Source organism: Cynocephalus volans, chromosome X (assembly GCF_027409185.1).
Source record: "Cynocephalus volans isolate mCynVol1 chromosome X, mCynVol1.pri, whole genome shotgun sequence".
Classification (NCBI taxonomy): Eukaryota; Metazoa; Chordata; class Mammalia; order Dermoptera; family Cynocephalidae; genus Cynocephalus; species Cynocephalus volans.
In genome coordinates this window covers 69,816,317-69,836,793 of record NC_084478.1, presented here as the reverse complement: position 1 = coordinate 69,836,793, position 20,477 = coordinate 69,816,317, and the positions used below count along the sequence as shown (strand labels likewise).

At 45.5% G+C, this 20,477-nt stretch overlaps 1 protein-coding gene across 1 annotated transcript in view; it reads right to left on the bottom strand.

The window, feature by feature from the left end:
* DGKK (diacylglycerol kinase kappa) overlaps positions 1–20,477 on the bottom strand; it is a 138,475-nt gene that overhangs the window by 8,323 nt on the left and 109,675 nt on the right. Inside the window, exons 14-24 of the mRNA XM_063084423.1 lie at positions 19,712–19,811; positions 18,503–18,740; positions 16,880–16,984; positions 7,973–8,069; positions 6,202–6,309; positions 4,029–4,125; positions 3,651–3,758; positions 2,901–3,014; positions 2,423–2,557; positions 1,087–1,247; positions 354–495 (exon numbers count right to left, since the gene is read on the bottom strand). Coding sequence (XP_062940493.1) covers positions 354–495; positions 1,087–1,247; positions 2,423–2,557; positions 2,901–3,014; positions 3,651–3,758; positions 4,029–4,125; positions 6,202–6,309; positions 7,973–8,069; positions 16,880–16,984; positions 18,503–18,740; positions 19,712–19,811 — 1,405 coding nt within the window. The remainder of the gene's footprint in view (positions 1–353; positions 496–1,086; positions 1,248–2,422; positions 2,558–2,900; positions 3,015–3,650; positions 3,759–4,028; positions 4,126–6,201; positions 6,310–7,972; positions 8,070–16,879; positions 16,985–18,502; positions 18,741–19,711; positions 19,812–20,477) is intronic.

The following is a 20,477-nucleotide window of genomic DNA, read 5'->3' as shown; positions in this document are numbered from 1 at the left end:
AACAGGTGTCACCTTATCAGATTATACAGGGATTCACCTGGGATGAGGAAGGGCCAAGGCCAAGTTTCTCTCCATTCATTGGCCATTTCTCCCCCGAGGCTGGTGTGGTGGATGGCTATCAGGGAAGTGGGCTAGCTCTCAGGCTGATGAAATCTGCTGAGAATCCCCCAGTAGTCACCCTGGACCTGTAACAAGTCAAGGAATGCCTACCTTCGCATCCACTCTATCCATCAATTTCCTGACATATCATTTACCCAGTTTCTCCAGCCATCCTCTGGCTCAACTTCCTTCCCTTTCAGCCCCTTTTCTATCTGGTTTCACTCCTTTCCTTCATCCACCCCTTCCCCTCTTACCTCAATGGGAGTACAGGAAGCTGTGCGTGCCTCATTGCTATTATCTTGGCCATAAAATATATCATTCAGGATGTTAGCACTGGCATTCACAGAATCCATGAGGACAGACACATGCTGGTGGACCTTGCTCAGGTCATTAAGTCTGTAATAAAGCAAGGAAAGACATATGAGTCAGGAATTCTGAAGGACTTCTGGCCTGGGGTACTGGGGAGGGTTGAGATAGAGGTAGAAATGAAAGCCCTGGGTGCCCAACTTGGACTCTTTACTCCCTCATGTTATTTCTGTTCGTTTCTAGGTAGTTACCTGTGCCAGAAAATGTTTCTATTCTTCTCTAGATATTTACCTTTGACCATCCTTGTCTCACCTGAAGTTAGATACTGGGAAGCTGGGGAGGGTGGGAGTCTAGAATAGAGGAGGGCAGGTGACTCTGGGAACTCCCAGGCCCTCCTGATATTTAAGGGCAAGGATAGACATTCTCAGTCCTGTTGGATCTGGGGCAGCAAAAGGAGATCAAAATTCATCTCTGGGCCTAATCAGAGATGTCCAAGCTGGCTTACTGCTGAGCACAAAAATTTTTCCTGCCTGCATTGTCAAGGTCCCAGTCAATCTTCAGAGCTCTAGGTGAGACTCCTGTCTGAGGCCAGGCTCCCCAGTGACCAACAGACACAAATTAGCTTCTTCGTCCTATCCCTTCTTGGGATTCCCATCCCTGTATCTAGGCCAGTCCACCTACCTGCTAATGAGGTTTTCTGCTAGCTGAGCTAAGTGCTGCATCTGGACACACTCCTCATCAGAGAGGCTATCTTGAGATTCCTGGGAGGCTAACTGGGGTTGAAGAACAGCTTGAATTCCAGTATGCTTGCACTCCCACATTTTCATTGAGTTCTCAAAGCCCTGGAAATGAATACAATGGCAGATCCTAATGATTGCTGTAGTTAAGAGGGCACCAGACAGTCTGTCTGTGAGTCTGACATTTGTGGGTAATGTGTGGGTATAGTGGGTAAAGGAGAAAGAGGGCCCCCCATCCATTCCCCTATATACCCATCTACACATCTATCTATTATTTTATTCAATGTCTCTTCTGTACTAGGCACTTTTAGTTTTTGTTGTTGCCAGTATTCTGGGTTTTGGGATACTAGGCTTGAATCAGACAGATGTCTGCCTTCTAGAAGCTCCTAAATGAGATCATGATGACTGATAAGACAGTGGAGCACCTTTCATGCTCCCTTCTTTGCCAAATCTAGGCAATATGTTGTGAAGCTGTTAAGAGCCAGACATATCTAATTTAATTTTGAATCATGATTCTGTCCTTTACCAGTTATGTAACCCTTAGCAAATTATTTAACCTCTCTAGTCCTCATTTTCCTCATTTGAAAAACGGGAATAAGTGTATTCAGCTCATAGGATTGTTGGAAGGACCCACATAAGAGAATATATGTAAAGTGCCCAGCACAAAGCAGGCAGTTTATAAACTGGACTTCCCCTCCCCTCTCTATTGCTGTTTCTATGGACTGTTCTCAGGTCAGAGTGGAAGATAGCTTCCAAGCACTGAACATCTGATCAATAATGGCTCCTTTCTAAGCTTTAGAAGGTTTAGGTGAAGTGGGCAACATCTGTGAACCCAGCATTTTAGGGAACCTTAGAGGAACCTAAATACCACATTCAAAGCAGAATCTGTTGTTTTAAGAGCAGATTTTTTCCATAACCGCCTGAGACCTTTAGCTCTCTGTGCAGTGGACAGAGGAGGATAACCTTGTCCAAAACCATGGGAGGGAGCTCCTTGTCTCACTCTTGGACAGTGGTTTACAAATGTCAGTATATATCAGAATGTCTTGAGGAGCTTGCTTACAAATACAGGTTCCTGGGAACTACCCATCCCCATTCTTTTTAGTGGGTCTGCTGTGGGACCCAGGAATGTGCATTTGTAATCAGCACCTCAGGTAATTCTGATGCAAAGGGTGTGCAGACATCTCTTTGAGGAATTCTGTTTGACTGAAAGTATTCAGTACTCAAGCGATAGCTGTGGATAAGGCAGTGTAGGAGCCCAAGACGATCCTTTCCCCTCTTACCCGATCTCTCATCAGCATCTGGGCAGCATTCTTGTACCTAATCTTGATAAGGCCTGGCTTCTGAACCCAGGCCTCCCCATCCACCTGTACTGGGATACCTTCTTCACCATCAATGGTTATCATCACCTCACGGCACTGCCAGAGAAGAGAAAGGAGAATGGGGGAGAAAATGAGGCAACTGCTGTAGATCAACCTGATAATCTCACAGTCGTGGCCTGAATGTGTAGCTGAAGCAGCACTGGCAAGGATGTGAATCAGATTATCTCAGGGAGAAACACCTATTTTCTATGAACTTTTTGCTTCTTTGGTCCCTGCAATCTCTGTCTCCAACCTCAGCTAGCACCTTGCTGCCCACCAGATAACCTGCTTCCTCCACCTTTGCACTCTTTTACCCAGTTAATTCCTAGGACTACCGCACATCCTGGGTTGCAGCCAGAAAACTCAGCTCTTTCATAGTGCCTACCCAGCCCGTGCCTACCTGGGCAATGCGATGATGATGTAGGTTGATGATACGGGACATTGCCATCTGCACAGAACCAAAGATTGCCACTACCTCCAGCTTCCCATCGTCTATTGCAGGAGCCTCATATTCCTGAGGAAGAAGAACTATGTCACATCTCCCACCCTTGAGAAACCACACCTTGTCTATAATGAGCAGATGGGCTTTAAAGGCTCCTGGTGAGAATTTTTCTAGTGCACGCAGAGGGAAAACTGCATTATTAAAAGGGAAAAAGATGGTCAGGAAACCAATCTGGGAAAAGGGCACTGAGATTGCAACTCTTAGCCCCTTTTGAGATCAAAACTCTTAGCTGGTTCTCTCCTTGTCCAATCCAGCATCATAAATCCCCAAGGCCAGTCTTATTGGCTGAGGCCTTTTTGGTTGAGCTCAGAAGAAAGGGGTCATGGGTAGTTTCCCAGGGGATTTTACTGACAGACCCCCCCTTGGAGAAAAGAGCATGGCTTAGGTAACCTTTCAAGGATTTGTCAGGCCTGACGATTGGAAAATTCAAAGCCCAGGCAACATCTACGAGGTCTTTGGTTGACTCTTGTACTCCGGGATGGTAATTGCCTTAAAAACGGTTCATACAGCTGCTGCTAATAAAGGTTCCTAGCCTACATTTTCTTCCCCCATTGTCCACTTTCCACTCATGTTAGCCCAACTCTCCTTCCTGAGAGACCTTAGAGGGGCCATGCCTTTCCCTCTCCCTCTTCCTTATTTCATACTTACTGTGGTTGCCGTGTTGCTTCCCCAGAAGTTGATACCTCCAGCATAGCTGGTAATGTTGAGCACTACAATGCCTTGCAGGTTTGGCAAGGAAATGACTTCTCCATCACACTGAAAGAAAAGGGTAGCTCTAGTTGACTGGCTCTTCAGGTACCAATGTGAAGGGACATTTACAGAGATGGGGAAAGGCTCTAAGTCTCTTCATGCTATCATTTTCTTATCCATAAAATGGAAATCTATCTTCATATCTTCCATGAACTGTGTATGAGGATCATGGAGTTAAGCTCAGGAGGAACCAAGGATATAGGGGAAAGTTGATTCCCAGGGCCATAAGATTTCCTTTCTCCATGCCTAGGAAGGACCACCCCCCTTTCCACTAACCTCCAGCTGCACTCGTTCTTCCAGTTTCCTGTAAGAGCGCTGCAGAAGTTCTTTGCTTCCCAAAAGGCCATACCACATCTTGTTCTTAAGGCGGCTACTAAAGGGAAATAAGGGAAGAGGAAGATAGTCAGAGGGTGAATAATACAAAGACAAATGGATGTGGAAAGATAGGAAGGGAAACCATCTTATTTCCCAAGTGCCTTCTTACAGAGAAGAGCCATGCTGAGTGGTAACAGGACTCAAGAGGGGCTGCTAGAATAGTGTAAGTTGTATCCCCATGCAAAGAGTTGCAAAAATGGGTTCATGGGTCCATTTAAAGCCTTGGCATCCTATCAATGGGCAAATTTCCCACTTCTCCTTGCTGATAATATTGTTTCAGACTTGGAAGAAACAGGCTGTATTCAGAAAGCAATATTCATAAAAAGCTGTGAGCATAGCTATCTGGTACACACCAGCTACTCTGGCAGTGCCACTCCAAGAGCGCAAGATTTCAGCTGCTTGGAACCAATTTCATTTGAAACATCTGACTCTTAGACTGCAATTTCCTTGAAGCAGTGTCTTTTCTGGCAAAATAGAGGGCTTTTCCAAACACCAGACCCATATATTAAACACTTAATTCGGTGCCATAGAACAGAGCTAAGATTAGTAGAGAGACTTCAGAGGAGGAGCCAGTGGAGAAAATATGAGACAGTCAAGGATATCAGGAGACTTGGAGTGGAGGTGGGAAGAACAGGGTCCTGGTGACCATAGGATCTCTGATAAAAACAGGCGGGGAGTTTACAATCACTAGAAAGACTGGATATAGTTTACTATGAGCTTTTAAAGTAGACACATCTTTGAAATGAGTAACCACAAGGAATGAGTTTTGAAATGTAAGAAGGCTGGCACAAAATTATTTGGATTCTGTTTGAAACCATAAGTTCTCTGGGCACTTTAGTTTTTCATCTATAAAAATTAGGATTATATAGAAATGCAAAACACCTAGAACAACCAAAACAATTCTGAAAAAGAACAAAGTTGAAGGACTTTCATCCCCCAATTAAAAAAATTACCATAAAGCTACAGTTATTAAGACAGTGTCGTACTCGTGTAGGATAGCCACATAGATCAACTGAACAGAAGTGAGAGTCTAGAAATAAACCCTTACATTTATGGTCAATTGATTTTCAACAAAGGTGCTAATACAATTCATTGGGGAAAGGGTAGCTTTTTAAAAAAATGGTGCTGGTGTAATTGAGTATTCACATGCAAAAATGGTGGACGCTTACTTCACACCATACACAGGAATTAACTCAAAGTGGATCATAGATTTAAATGTAAGAGCTAAAACAATACAAATTTTAGAAGAATACTTAGGAGAAAATGTTTTAAGACCTTGGGTTAGACAAAGATTTCTCAGGTATGGCACCAAAAGTGTAGTCCATAATAATATGAAAATTTAATAATGATATGAAAAAAAATGATCAATTGGACTTCATAAAAATTCAAAACATTTATATTTCAAAAGATACCACTAAGAGAATGAAAAGACCGGCAGAAATATTTGCAAATCCCATACCCGATAAAGTACTTATTACTCAGCCCAGGCCTACTCTGAGAAAGATGTTTTAGTGGCAGCAGCAGGGGCGGGGTGGGGGTGGCATGCTTCTTTTACTTATAGTAAAAAGTTTCAATTTACCACAAGAATTCTGAGGCTGCCTTAGTGTTTGTCTGTAGTACAACAGTACCAGAAACTTGCCAAGCAGGTTTGGGGTAAAACTGGATGGGGTAAAATCAATGGGTCCAAGGGAACGAGGTTAGGAACACCAAGAACAAAACAGACCCTATTGGGACCTGGTTAAGCTCTCACAGACAGAATAAAGATAGGCCATTTGCTAAATCAAGTCAATGAAATCTGTTCTCAATAATAGTAACACAGGTAGCTGTGTTTACACAGCAATCCACAGGTTTAGACTGTGAAGGGAGCTCCAAATTCAGGATGCCAGTGCAGTCATCATAGACCAGCCCAAGATCTGGGGCAAGCTGTCCCACTAGGCTAGTCTTGGGACTGAATCATTTTACTTCCAAAGGACCTCTTTCTTTCTGTTTCTTGTCTGAGATGTAGGGAATGTAGGAATACATATGTGTATCGTGGTTGTGTTTGCATGTAGGGAGAGGAGTTTCTTTTGCTTACTTGTATTGTCCTGGGTGTTCATCTCTTCTGGTGTTGAACTCCAGAGAAATTTTAGCATCCAGTCCAATTCCAAAGTAGTTGTTCATTACACATTTTTCTTTGAAGCGACTGAAATTAGCCAAAGAAGAGGACAGATATTGGTGCAGGAAAGAGGGCCGCTATCATTGGGCTGCAGACTTCATCTGCATGATGGAAAACCACTGAAGGAAGGCTCCTCCACCCTGGGCACCAACCATAATGTTCTTGAGAGGCACATGTAGATGTCCTGCTGTGTTAACAACAAGCTTATTAGTTGTAAGATAAGGTTCCCAGCCAGTTGAAAATCTTCAGTGGGATTGGCACTCATAATAAAGCAGCAAAATTCATGATCTTAGTTATCTTTGGCGGCTCAGATATGAGTGGCCCATATTTTCTCCACTTATAATAACGGAAAATACAATCACTAGCTTATTCCTATAAAGAACTTCTGAGTATCCCAGATATGAAATATGTTATGAGAATTAAGTATGCTACTGCTCTCAGTGATGTCTGATTCCTTCATAGTACTTTCATAGCAAAAGGCAAAGTGATCACACATCTAGGGGGAAAGACTGATAAAAGAAGATAGATATATACACACACAAAAAAACGCCAAGCAGTCTTTTGAGTCTCCTGCATCCATCTAAGGTGTCAACATCAAAACCAGTGGTGTGCTAGAGCCAGTTTGTACCAGCTCATGTAAACTGATTATGCATATCTCTTTTCAACTCTGCATTCAATGGCATTATATCAGTAGCTTGAAATAGGCCACAGTGAGAGAGTTTACACCAGGAACAAATCTGCCCCCCACCCCCAAGAGCTCACTATTGATTAAAACTCATTAGGGAGGGCTGACCGGTTAGGTCAGTTGGTTAGAGCACAGACTTGTAACACCAAGGTCTTGAGTTTGAATCCCTGTACTAGTCAGACACCCCCCCCCCACTGCAAAAAAGAGACACATTAGGTCTCACATGAGAACTCAGATATAAACTTAAACCCACGGTAAAGGGGAGGGGAGTGGAAGTTGGAGATAGGAATAAGAATTGTTTTCTTAGATAAATTATTTAAGAAAATGTAAATGATTGCTAGCTGTGTCTTTCTTTTGAGAAACTGAAAATGGGTAAAATTTAGCTATTTAATCATAGATAACTTTTTTATTCATTACTAAACTGTCCCTACATCTCTCACATACGATTTGCCTTCCTCCACCACAGTGCAGAAATTGGAGTTTCTCTAACTGATGTCCAAACTGATCTTAATGGAACTCAAAATGAGTAAATGGGGCAGAACTTGACCACTGGGAAGATTCTAAAGAGGTAGGACTGGTGAGACAGATGTCCTTAGATTTGCTACCTAGTCCCCTAATGACCACTTATTTTTTTAGTATCGTCAGCCATTTACTGTTACAGGCAATAGTGGAAAAACAAGTCCTCTGAAATAACAATTAACATCTATTAAGTGTTTATAATAATAATAACTGCTAACACATGTAACACAACTACAGGTGTCAAGCACTGCTTAATGCAAGTACTTTTTATATATAAACTCAAATAATATAAGAACTCTATGTGGCAAGTTCTACAATTATCTCCATTTTACATGTGAGGAAACCGAGGCTCAGATTGGTTAAGTTACCTGCATATGTCATACAACTAGTAAGTAGAGTCAAGATTTGAGTCTGGATATCCTGTGATTGTGCTCTTAGCCAGGGAAAGGAAGAAGCCATTAAAAGGTGATAGGGTTAAGTACTTACATAGTTTCAGATGTGAAATGTAAGTGTTCCAAGTTGAGGTTTTCTAGGTCCTCGTTTTTGAGAGAGGATATAGGAGACAAAGTGCCACCATGAGAACCTAGATGCAAAAGACATCACCTTCGTGTTTGTTAGATGCAAACAAAGAAGCCCTTTCCCACTACATGTATTTCATCTTATTTTTATTAGGTCGTATGAGAACCCTTTTGGCTGCATCCCATCATGGCGCTGGCTACCCTTCTCTTCCGCCTTCTCCTTCCCGCCGGCGCCACAATACCTTCCTGCCAGTTCGAATCATACGCCAGTCAGCACAGGCTCCCTGCTCCTGGCCCCTTAGCAATGCAATCCATCCAATCCCTGAATGCCCCGTGTCCTCAGCAAACCTATCGGCTCTCTTCTAACCCTATAAAAGCAGATGTGCCCACTGAATAAAAAACCTTCTACGGTGAGCTGCCTTGCGTTTGTGTCTCATCCTTTAACTGGTGCTAAATTTTATTCCTTTCATTGGTGCCGAAACCCGGGACAGGATTGTCCACTGTGGACCCCATCTCCATCTCAACCAAGGTGGCTTGCCCTCGTCCACCTTTTCAGGTGCTGGCTCTTCACACTCACCACCGCTTCCACCCTTGGGTAAGTCTCCCTTATAGGGCTGCCACCCTCCTCTGGGCTACAGCGGAGCAGTTATCAACCAACTAGACTCTGACGCCCTTAAGAGGTGTAAAGTTACACCCCATTAAGACCTTTATGGTTGTGATGGACCCTCCGGCTATCCACTCCCTTCTGTCCAGGAGCCTTTGAGCATGAGGGTTCAGGGTGGAGGCTCCTTTCTGCTTCTCTCTCTCTCTCTAGACACTAAAATGGGTTCCAAAAATCCTAGTACTAGGTTCCTTGTGGCCTCTGGCACTGTGCCTCCTGGGAGCTTGAAGTGTGGGTGACGACCCTCACTCTCCTCCTAATCCGGTTCCTATAGAACCTCGGTGGCTCACAAACTCCTCGGGGGATGCCTCCTGGATTTTGCTGACCCACTTCCGGCCCGGGGATTCATTTCCTCATTTTCTTTTTCTCTACCTCTTGATTTCCTTATCTCTGTCCAGTTCACAATGGGAGCCTCCTCATCCCTTCTGGAAACCTTGCCCCTCAAATGCTTACTCAGAAACCTTACTGTACTCTCCCTTACGCCAGATATTAAGCCAAATTTCTTGATCAGATTTTGCACTCAAGATTGGCCCGAGTACCCCCTGGACAACCAAAACCATTGGCCTTTTGAGGGATCCCTAGACCCAGACCTCCTTCGCGACCTTTTTAACTACTGCCAGCACCTCAAAAAGTGGAAGGAGATCCCCTATGTGGAGGCCTTTTGCCTCCTCAGACAAAATCCCCATCTTTGTTCTTCATGCTCTCCCTCCCAAGTCCTCCTGGCCTGTAAGTCTCCACCCCTTCTTGACCCTCCTACTTTCGATCCTGCGGATGAACCACCCACATATTGCCCGCCTCCCTCTGCTCCCACTTCCCCCTCTGCCTCAGTTTCCTCTCTGCCATCTTCCATTTCAGCTTCCTCTTCCACTCCAATTCCACAGCTGCCCCCCGTTTCCCCTCCTCCCCCAAAACCTTTTAGTCCTCCATGGACTAGATAACAGGGGCTCCCTCCGGTCCCTCCCACTATTGCACCGCTTCAAGAGGTGGCTGGCCCAGAAGGGGTAATCAAAGTTCATGTACCTTTTTCCATCTCTGATCTCACACAATTAGAGAAGAAACTGGGCTCCTTTACCCCTGACCCCACCACCTATGTTAGGGAGTTTCAGTGGATCCTGCAGGCTTACAGTCTCACACACCATGACATATACATGTTGATAGCTAACACTCTCCTTCCTGAGGAGCGAAGGCATGTATGGGAATTGGCCCGAGCCCATGCAGACGAAACACACAGGACTAATCCTAACCACCCTACAGGTCCCCATGCAGTTCCAGAACAGGATCCCCAATGGGATTATAACACCCCTACTGGCATAAATTCCCGTGAAGTTTTTGCTTCCTGCCTTGTAGCTGGCCTCAAATGGGCTGCTCGAAAAGTTGTAAATTTCCAAAAGGTGCAGGAAGTAATACAAAAAAGGGAAGAAACCCCTTCCGAATTTTTAGACAGGTTAACCAAGGCCCTTCAACAATATACCAATCTAGAGCCAGAAACCCCAGATGGTTGTCATGTTTTAATGACCTATTTCCTAGCCCAGAGCTACCCCGACATTAGGGCTAAATTAAGAAAGCTAGAGCAGGGGCCCGCTACTCCTCAGACTGAAATTCTTATGGTGGCTTTTAAGGTTTTTCATAATAGAGAGCAGGAAAAGGAACGCCGCAAGCAGAGAACTGATCAGGCAAATTTTCAGATGCTTGCACAAATAATCCAAGGACAGCCGCAACCCAGGCGCCCACAAACCCATAAGCCGCCCCCTGAAACCTGCTCTAAATGTGGAAAAGAGGGACATTGGGCAAAAGCCTGCCCCTCTCCTCGGCCTCCAACCACTCCCTGTCCCAAATGCCACAAAAGGGGCCATTGGGGATCTGATTGCCCTGCCACCTGAAGGGGAGAGGGGCCAATCACCCCACAATCTAAGCCAGACCTGTTGGGACTAGCAGGAGAAGATTGACGGGGCCCTGGGTCTCTGTTCCCGACCATGACCATCACGACACAGGAACCCAGGGTGCGGCTTGTGGTGGATGGGTGCCCCATTTCCTTCCTCTTAGACACTGGAGCCACTTTTTCGGTCCTGAGGGAGTTCTGGGGCCCAACTACACCTTCCACCTCTCCTATTGTCAGGGTAGGAGGTAAACAGATTTTCCCTCGTAAAACCCCCCTATTAACATGCACCATGCAAGATGTTTCCACACCCTTCTCACACTCCTTCCTTGTCATGCCCCAATGTCCCATCCCTCTACTGGGAAGAGATATTCTCTCCCTTCTCAGGGTTACAATCAGCATCACCTCCCATGCCTCCCTACCACACAGTTTTTTATAGCACTCCTGGCCGACGACTCGGACTCACGGCCTCCTTTTCCAACATTAACTGAGCCTGTCAACACAGTTGTCTGGGACACGTCAAGTCCCTCCACTGCAAAGTGTTCTCCAATACACATTAGGCTTAAGGACCCCACTAAGTTTATATGCCAGGCCCAGTATCCCCTGACCACCAAAGCCCTTCTTGGCCTTTGCCCCATCATTCAGGATTTACAAAAAAAGGGCCATCTCCGGCCCACTCACTCACCTTTCAACACCCCTGTACTAGCTATAAAAAAACCTAACGGGACCTATCGCATGGTGCAGGATTTGCGCCTCATTAGCTCCTCAGTCATCCGTATCCATCCCTTAGTGCCCAATGTCTATACCCTCCTTTCTAACATCCCAGCCACCACAACCCATTTTTCGGTTTTGGATTTAAAGGATGCTTTCTTCTCTATACTTCTAGAGCCAAGCTCTCAAGATATTTTTGCTTTCACTTGGACTGATCCTCACACCCGACACTCCTGACAATTTACCTGGACTGTTCTCCCACAGGGATTTCGGGACAGTCCTCACATCTCTGGCCAGGTCTTAGCCCAGGATCTCACTGATTTTTAAGCCAACCACCCCGATTCCATGCTTCTTCAGTATGTAGATGGCCTTCTCTGGTGCAGCCCCTCGTGGGAGCAATCTCAAACAGATGCTGCTCACCTGTTAAATCACTGAGCTAATAAAGGATATCGGGTCTCCCCACATAAAGCCCAAATTTCCCAGTCAACGGTAACCTACCTCGGCTTTCTCCTTTCCCCAGGGAAAAAGTCAATTACGCTAAACAGAAAACAATTTCTCATGGACCTTCCCATTCCCCAAACAAAGGCTGAAATATTGTCATTTTTGGGATTCGCTGGATACTTCAGAGCCTGGGTCCCAAATTATTCCCTCCGGGCCAGACCTCTGTATAACCTAACTAAGGGTCCCCCTGATGAACCCCTACTCTCCTCCCCCTGCCATCCCTTTTTAAAATTGCAACAGACCCTTGTACAGGTGCTGGCACTTCATCTCCCTGATCTCTCTAAACCTTTCTTCTTGTACGTCCATGAGAAGGGCGTACAGGCACTCGGGGTGTTGGGACAAAATTATGGACCCACCTTTGCTCCCGTAGCATACCTTTCTAAGCAGTTAGATCCCACCGTCCATGGATGGGCACCCTGCATAAGGGCCCTAGCCGCCGGACAGCTCTTACAAAAGGAGGCATACAAATTAACTTTCGGGGTACCATTAACTATCCTTTCCCCCCACCACTTAAAGGATCTCCTGAGATACATGGGACTTCAGTCCCTCCCTCCGTCCAGGGTTTTGTCCCTTCTCACCTCCTTCCTCAAAAACCCTGACATCACCTTTCTTCCGTGCCCCCCCTTAAATCCTGCCACTTTACTTCCCATACCTTGTCCTTCAGGTATAGGCACCCCTTCCCATGATTGCCTGGAGGCCCTAGAAAACTTCCTGCCCTGTCACTCCTCTATTTCAGAAGGACCTCTCTCTCATCCCGATTACATTTGGTTTACTGATGGTGGTTCTTTCAGACAGGACTCTGCCCATTATGCAGGATATGCCGTAACCTCTCTCACTGAAATCATAGAAGCCAAACCCCTACCCCCAGGCACTACCAACCAACAGGCTGAGCTTATAGCAGTTACAAGAGCCTGTATTTTAGCCCAAGGTAAATCCCTCACGCTTTACACTGACTCCAAATACGTTTTCCACATCCTGTTGTCCCATGCTGCTGTGTGGAGGGAACGGGGCCTACTCACCACAAAAGGAAACTCAATCACTAATTCATCCCTTATCACCAAACTTATAGAGGCCTCTCGTCTGCCCGTCCGGCTAGGGGTAGTTCACTGCAAGTCTCATCAGAAAGACAACTCCCCTATCACACAGGGCAATTCCAGGGCCGACGCGGCTGCACGAACAGCGGCCATGAATCCCGAACATAAACCTGCTCACCTTTTAGCCGCCCTCACTGACATACGCCCCGCAGACAATACGGCCCTGTTCCAGCTTCTACATGCTCTCTTCCACACTAGTCCCCAAACTTTAACAATCTTTTTACAAACTTTCTTTACGCTCACCCCTTTAGATAAAGCCCTCCTACAGGAAATTTCCCTTACTTGTAAAGTCTGCCAGCGCTCTAACCCCAACACTCCTTTAAAACCTAAACCTTTCCCCTCCCACCAGGCCAGAGGTCACACACCTGCAGCTGATTGGCAGGTGGATGTCACTAACATGCCGCCTGTACGACGCACCAGATATCTCCTAGTGTTTGTAGATACCTTCTCTGGATGGCTAGAGGCCTTCCCCACATCTAATAAAAGGGCTATTACAGTGGCGTCCATCCTTCTCTCTCAGATTATCCCTAGGTTTGGAATGCCCACTTCATTACAGTCAGACAATGGTCCTGAGTTTATCTCTCAGATTACCCAGAAATTTTCCCAAGCTCTCTCTTTTCAGTGGCACTTACACTGTCCCTATCGTCCCCAGGCTTCCAGAAAGGTAGAGAGATCCAACAGAACTCTTAAAAATATTTTAACAAAATTATCCTTAGAACTACACCTGGACTGGGTTCAGCTACTCCCGTTGGCCTTACTCAGGATAAGGGCTCTTCCAAAAAAACCCTCTGTTGTCTCCTTTTGAAATAATGTACGGGCGTCCCCTCTTACCTCCAGGGCTCACTCCCTCACAGGGTCCAATACCGCCAGACCTCAATTTACCTCTCCTTTTCCATCTCCACTCTGAACTTTGGAAATTTCAAGATTGGCTTCTTCCTGATCCTGCTTCCTCTCAAAACTTCTTGCCTCTCCACCCTGGACAACTAGTATATTACAACTCCCCGGAAGACAAAGGACCTCTCACGCCCAAGTGGGAGGGCCCCTACCCAGTTGTTCTTTGCACCCCTACAGCCGCCAAACTCTCTTTACCTGGTAACCGTTTTACTCCCTGGATTCACATTTCTAGATTAAAACCAGACACCCGGAACCTCGTCCCCACCGGCGTCCAGGATATCTCAGAAGAGTCCCGAGGCTCCCCTCCATCTACTCCTTCTCCCTCTTATTCTTGTACTCCGGACCCATCTAATCCCGTGAAATTGCGATTTTCCCGCATTCCTGCTCTTCCTCCCTTCGATCACAAGGATGCTCCCTCTTAGTATTCTTAACACTTTTAACATCCTCCTCCTCTTTCTCTTTATGCTTCCTCAAAGTTCCTCTTCTTCTCCGTCTTACGTATGGAGATTTAAGGTGAGAGAGTCATACACACACACAAAAAAAAAACACCAAAGTCACCCATTTGGCCGCTACTGCGGACTGCTCCATCAAAGGTTGCTCCGAGGCTGTCACTATCACTCTTTCCAATTCCAAGTTAGTTAAACAAGCCAACCGCCCTTACCTTTGCTTCCTCTTTGATCAGACCCGCAATTACTGCCGCTGGTGGCCTGACACCTATGGCGGCTGTCCGTATTGGTCATGTAAGATCCACTGGGGGTTAAGGTATATGGGACAGCCTACTGGTAGGAGACTTTTTCAGTGTGACGGCAAACGACAGTGTTCTTTAGCCATCCAGGACTCATGGGAGAGCCGATGGGCTACCAGGGTCCTTGCTTCTGTTTACTGTAATGGCTATGCTTCACACCCCTGCAGAACTTTTGAAATATCCCGTGAGTATGTTCCTCTTCACGACCCTATATCTCTTGTCTCTACAGACATAAAACATCATGAACAGAACATCATATCCTCTTTAGAAAATGCCCCTTCCCTTCATGCCTCGGGCTCCCCTATATATACTTGGCTACAGATCATCTCCGATACCCTGTCCTTTTTAAACCAGACTGTTCCATCCATTTCCCCCAGAAATTGCTTTTTGTGCGCCTCCTTGGCTCTCCGCCTGCTTGCCGCTGTCCCAGTCAACAACACCAACTCACTCCTTCATCCAAACCCTTCCCAGGCCCCACTGCCCTCTTCACCCCTACCCTATGTTCCTTTGTGGGAGCCTGAGGACAGCAACCACACCCTCCTCCCTAGAACATGCCTTTGTGGCCCCACTATTTCCAAATCTTTCAATGACCCCTTTTGCCAATACAGTCTTAACCTCACAAATACCACTCATGCATCGCCTGGAACCTTTTTTTGGTGCAATGGAACCCTTATCACCACTCTCCTCCCCAACATAACTTCTCCTTGCCTTCTCGTAACTGTTGTTCCCCAGCTCACCCTATACACCAGCTCAGAAATGTTTCACCTTCTTAATTCCCCAGACCAACAGAAAAGAGAGGCTTTCCTCCCTATCTTGGTTGGTATGTCTTTAACCATTTCCGTCGCCAGTGCCGGCCTCTCGGGAGGAGCCCTGGGCCACTCTCTGTGGGCTGTCGAAGATATTAAATCTAGGTTAGAAAGGGCCCTCACATCCACGGCAGAATCTCTAACCTCCCTACAAAAGCAAAGAACTTCTTTGGCCCAAGTGACCCTCCAGAACAGGAGAGCCCTTGATCTGCTCACAGCGGAAAAAGGTGGCACCTGCCTCTTCCTAAGAGAAGAATGTTGTTATTATATTAACGAATCGGGTGTGGTAGAAAATAACATCATTAAACTCACTGAATTAGCTGCCAGCCTGCGTGCCCCACCAGACTCCAGCCCATTCTCCTCTCTAATGTCCAACCCTCTCCTAACCTGGGTTTGGCCCATCCTCGGCCCCCTCTCTGTAATCCTTCTGGTATGCCTTTTTTTTTTTTTTTTTTACCTTGTATACTCAAGTTTTTACAAACCCAAGTGGGCAAAATTTCTAACCAAATTTTTAACCAGCTTTTACTTAGAAACTACCAGCTCCTAGCTACTGATGAACCCTCCGCCTCTTCTCAGAAACTCCTCCCCACATGCTGATGAAACCTACAGGACGCGATGGATGCCTTCCTAGATGCCCTTTCCTCCGATGCCTGGCTACTACACCCGGTTTTTACACATCAGGAGTGGACTCAACAGATTATCGACTTATGGCTGCAGGGAACTTTCATCCATTTCACCCCCCAGGAGGTTCTTTTATATTCCACCATATTATGGGGTCTCCTGACCATATTCCTCCCTGACACTCCAACCCCTTCCCAAACGACGCCCCCTACCAGCCGGAAGTAGCCAGAAAGAGAAACGTCTCCCTTTTCCTAACAAAACAAAAAGGGAGGAATATTAGGTCGCATGAGAACCCTTTCGGCCGCGCCCCATCATGGCGCTGGCTACCCTTCTCTTCCTCCTTCTCCTTCCCGCCGGCGCCACAATACCCTCCCACTGGCGCGAATCGCATGCCAATCAGCACAGGCTCCCTGCTCCTGGCCCCTTAGCAACGCAATCCATCCAATCCCCAAACGTCTCGTGTCCTCAGCAAACCTATCAGCTCTCTTCTAACCCTATAAAAGCAGATGTGCCCGCTGAATAAAAAACCTTCTCCGGCGAGTTGCCTTGTGTTTGTGTCTCATCCTTTAACTGGTGCTGAATTTTATTCCTTTCAATTTTTATCTGTAGGGGCAGGGTCAAGCTCAATGACTTTCTCCTAGATAACATTCAGGGTTCTCATTCCAAAGAGGAATCCTCTTGGATGGATAGGGACTAACAGAATAGTAAGGTTGGGTTGCATGCTTGCTAGCAGTGAAAACAGCTTCAAATTTTGGATTTCATCAGGCCTTTTCAAAGTGCCTAATGGGTTTATTACTCTGGACACTGGCATGGGATCTAACAGTGTGAGGTTTCTGGGAAAGAAAGAGGTGTTTACTGCAGAGTAGAATTATGGCTAAAGGAAGATGCATAAAAAACATACTTATTCTTTGGGAACTAGATGACAGTGATGAGGCTAGAATAAGAGAGGAAGACAAAGATCCTTACGGTGTCTTGGGCTCATCCGGTCAATATCCTCTGAGTCATCTCCCAGGAACAAGGTTGAAGCAAAGTTTTTAACTGATATTGTCTGTCTGCTTTCCTCATCCAGAACTATAGAAAAAAATGGAAGGAAGGAAGGAAGGAAAGAAAGAGGGGAGGGAGGGAGGGACAGACAGAGGGAGGGAAGATTGGTTACATTCATTGAATATTTATTGAGCATCTATTTTGTTTAATTAATGCTAGTCAGTATGTAGGTAGACAGTGGGCTCCCTTTTGACCATCACCTCTTCTCCATGATGCTGTATGTGGTCTTAGCTTTCTTACAGTGTTGCTGCCATGTCTTTTCATATCTGTACCCGAGCCTCCTCTGTTTTACTGTTTACACTTTTTCTGTCACCCAGTACATGTGATTGTGAGCAAAAGCTTGTGGCAGGGGATGGGGGTAGCAGGGTGGGAAACCCTCTGCTCTTTACATCCATTTTGTTAGTTCATTTACTCACATGACTTTTGTCCAAAATTTAGCCTCTAGGACCATGCCACTCTTTCACTCAAATGTTTCACCCATACTCAGAACATTTGAGAAGTCTTCTTTCTTTTCATTGGCCTCTATGTTGTAAAGCTCAGGTGCTAAGCCTGTGCTAATGTTCTCAGATTCAATCCCTACCCTAGCAGGGGAGCCTTGCTCTGTACCATGGCTATAAGCTGCACCTCTAAATCTGACATATGTATTGATGGAGCAGACTCAGGGTCAGTTGTGACAGAGTTATGGTTACATCAGATTAATCTGCTCCCCACTACTTGGAAACTAATTATAAAAACAGAGGCAAACTGTTTAATTCTTTCACAGTGCAGAAGGGAGATTTCCCTTCTTTCTTGGAAACTTGGCTAAAGTTGTACCTGAAGTTACCAAGGTAGGGGGAAGTACCATGGCTAAGTCAAAGGCCAACCAAAGTGACTACCTTTCTGCATTTGACTTCTGATCAATTCCAACAGCTCAGTTAGAACACACTTGGTCTTATACCATCTTCTGAACTGTTTTTCAAAGAAGCATTGTGGGAAAGAAGTGGTCACCAAAATGTTAAATGCAGAAGTTGGAGGAATTGAAAGAGTTTTCATACTGATTTGGAAGTGTGCACACTGCTATGAGTTCTGGGCAAAGACAATGTCAGAGTTGCCGGGACCACTTTCAAGGCCCTCATGCTTGATTAATACTGTGTGAGACATGCAGAGATGAACACCATTTTCTTTGTAAATTAGTCACAGGCTTGGTGATTGGAAAGAAACAGGAGCAAGTGGGAAAAATTCCATGGTGGGTGGTGGAAGATGACAGAGCTTTGGGCCAGGCCACTTAACATCTGTCATATTTTAGAATGAGAGTGCCAAAAATAAGTGAGTAAGAAAAGTTGAGTGCCTGGGAGGGAGGAGGAGCCAAAGGGGCAGCTTATCAGGACTGAAGCTTTTCAAATCAGCAGTCTGAGGACTTACTTTGGGTCAATATGAATGCAGAATCTAGTCAAGTTTTGGAAGTGGAGTAAGATAGCAAACCCAGAGTGAGGGAGACCAGTAAGCCACCACTGGAACCTTCACTTTCCCCTACCTCAGTCACCACCACAATCCTGGGCACCTTACCTTGTTCAACTTGAAATATGATGAGTTTTAAGGATTTCTGGAGATTCTGAGCCTTTGTGGCCAGCTCCAACTTGCATTTGGCTATATGGTCTATTTGAGGGACGAAGGGCTTTTCATCTGCCACTTTCCACGTGCCACTGTCTGTACATACTGCAGCACCTTTCTCAACAGAGGTAGCTTCTGCCTCCTCAGCCAGGGCATCAATCAGGACACTGAGCTTATCATACATTAAGTCACTCTATATAGGGAGGAAGGAGATGGCACATTGTTATGAGGGACCGGTGCTTAAAAGAACAGAATGGAGAGTGGGGGTTGGCACGGAGAAAGGTGGGGAGGAGTAGTAGTTGGCCAGGAGCACTGAGCATAAACAGCCACACGTGGGGAGATGAAGTACGTAGGGAAAGAAATGTGTGGGTGGATGTGATGAGATACCAAAGGGTGTTAGGGGATCAAACATGTGTCATTTGTTTCTGAGCAGCCCCAGGCATCAATGTATGCTACCAAATCTTTCTCATGTCAGACTGGCCTGTAAAATGATGTGTAACATGGCAAACTTGAGAAAAGATAATCATTTCTAGATTGGTGTTTTCATGGGTATGCTCCTGTGGATGTGGATATGCCTTTGCTTGGGTGCTTGGTGTCTGCTTTTGTATGTGTGTATGTCTGTAGACATACATCTGCATGATTTATGGCTTTGATTTCCAGCTCCATCACTTAATAGTTTGTGACCTGAAGCAAGTTAACCTCTTTGTGCCTCTGTATTCTAGGACAGTTGTGAAGATTAAATAAATTAATATAATAAAAGCAATAGAACAGCCCCTGACACAGAGTAAGTGCTATAGAAGTGTTAGCTATTGTTATAGAGGTGAATGTGGGTGTATTTCTAGTGTGTATTTGTATGTACACATTTTATAGCATGTTCTGGTATACAACCATGTGCATACGTACTTGGTGTACACTTGTGTCTAGTTCTTGGTAGATGCTTGGCATATGCTTAGGTATATGTTACGTGTGTATGCACGCACAGTGCCATTCTTCATTTGGCAAAAGACAGAAATTTGATAAGGTTGGATCTTCGCTATCAGGGAGGCTCACTGACTGCCCTTCCTTGCCTTCTTTCATAATTTCCAGTGAGAGGCACATTTGCTTTTATTAAAAAGGGGCTCCTGGCTCCACAAAGAGTATAAGACAAAAGGAATGAAAACTTACTTTCAAAATCACAGACTCTATTGCTGTATTGTTCTGTTTTATCCGAGTCCAGGCCTTTACAATATCAACCACAAAATCTTCCACTGCTGAGCACAAGAATCTGGAAAGATAAGATAGATGGCATGATATGATATGGACCATGAGATCCAGAACCCTTCTCTCTTATAACTTCATCACTGTCCATCTTCCTTCTCCTCTGTCTCTTTCTTGATCTTTCCTTCCTAACCCCCAACCCCCACCCCTTCTCCTTTCTCTTTGTTTTTCTCTGTACATATGGTGAAACATGCTCCATCCCCCTTCAGTCCAGTTTCACACTGCTTCACAAGTCTAGTACCTATGAGAGTTTGACTAGAATTTCTTAGTCCTAATTCTCAATTTCCAAAAAAGAGACTTTACTTGGTTCGACTCAGGTCAGGTTTTCATCCTGGGTCAATCAGCTATGGTTCATGGGCCCAGCTGATTTAGTATAGACATAATGACATTGGGAGGACTCGCCTTGTGGGGTGTGTTTCTCAGAGGAGAGTGTAGTAGACTGGGCAGGAACCTCCTAAGGAGATCCAGGAGGAACAAATGACCCACATATTTAGAAGTGGGGAATGTTTTGCTCAGGTTTTGAGAGAGCAGCTATAGGTAGGTACTGTAGAGACTTTTGCTGGTGTCAAAGATGGAAAACAAGGTGTCTATACTGTAGGGAGCTATGCTCCCTTGAGTGGTCTGGAATGGTCTGGAATGTTATGTTTGCCTTCTGTAGGCCTCTGTCCGAATC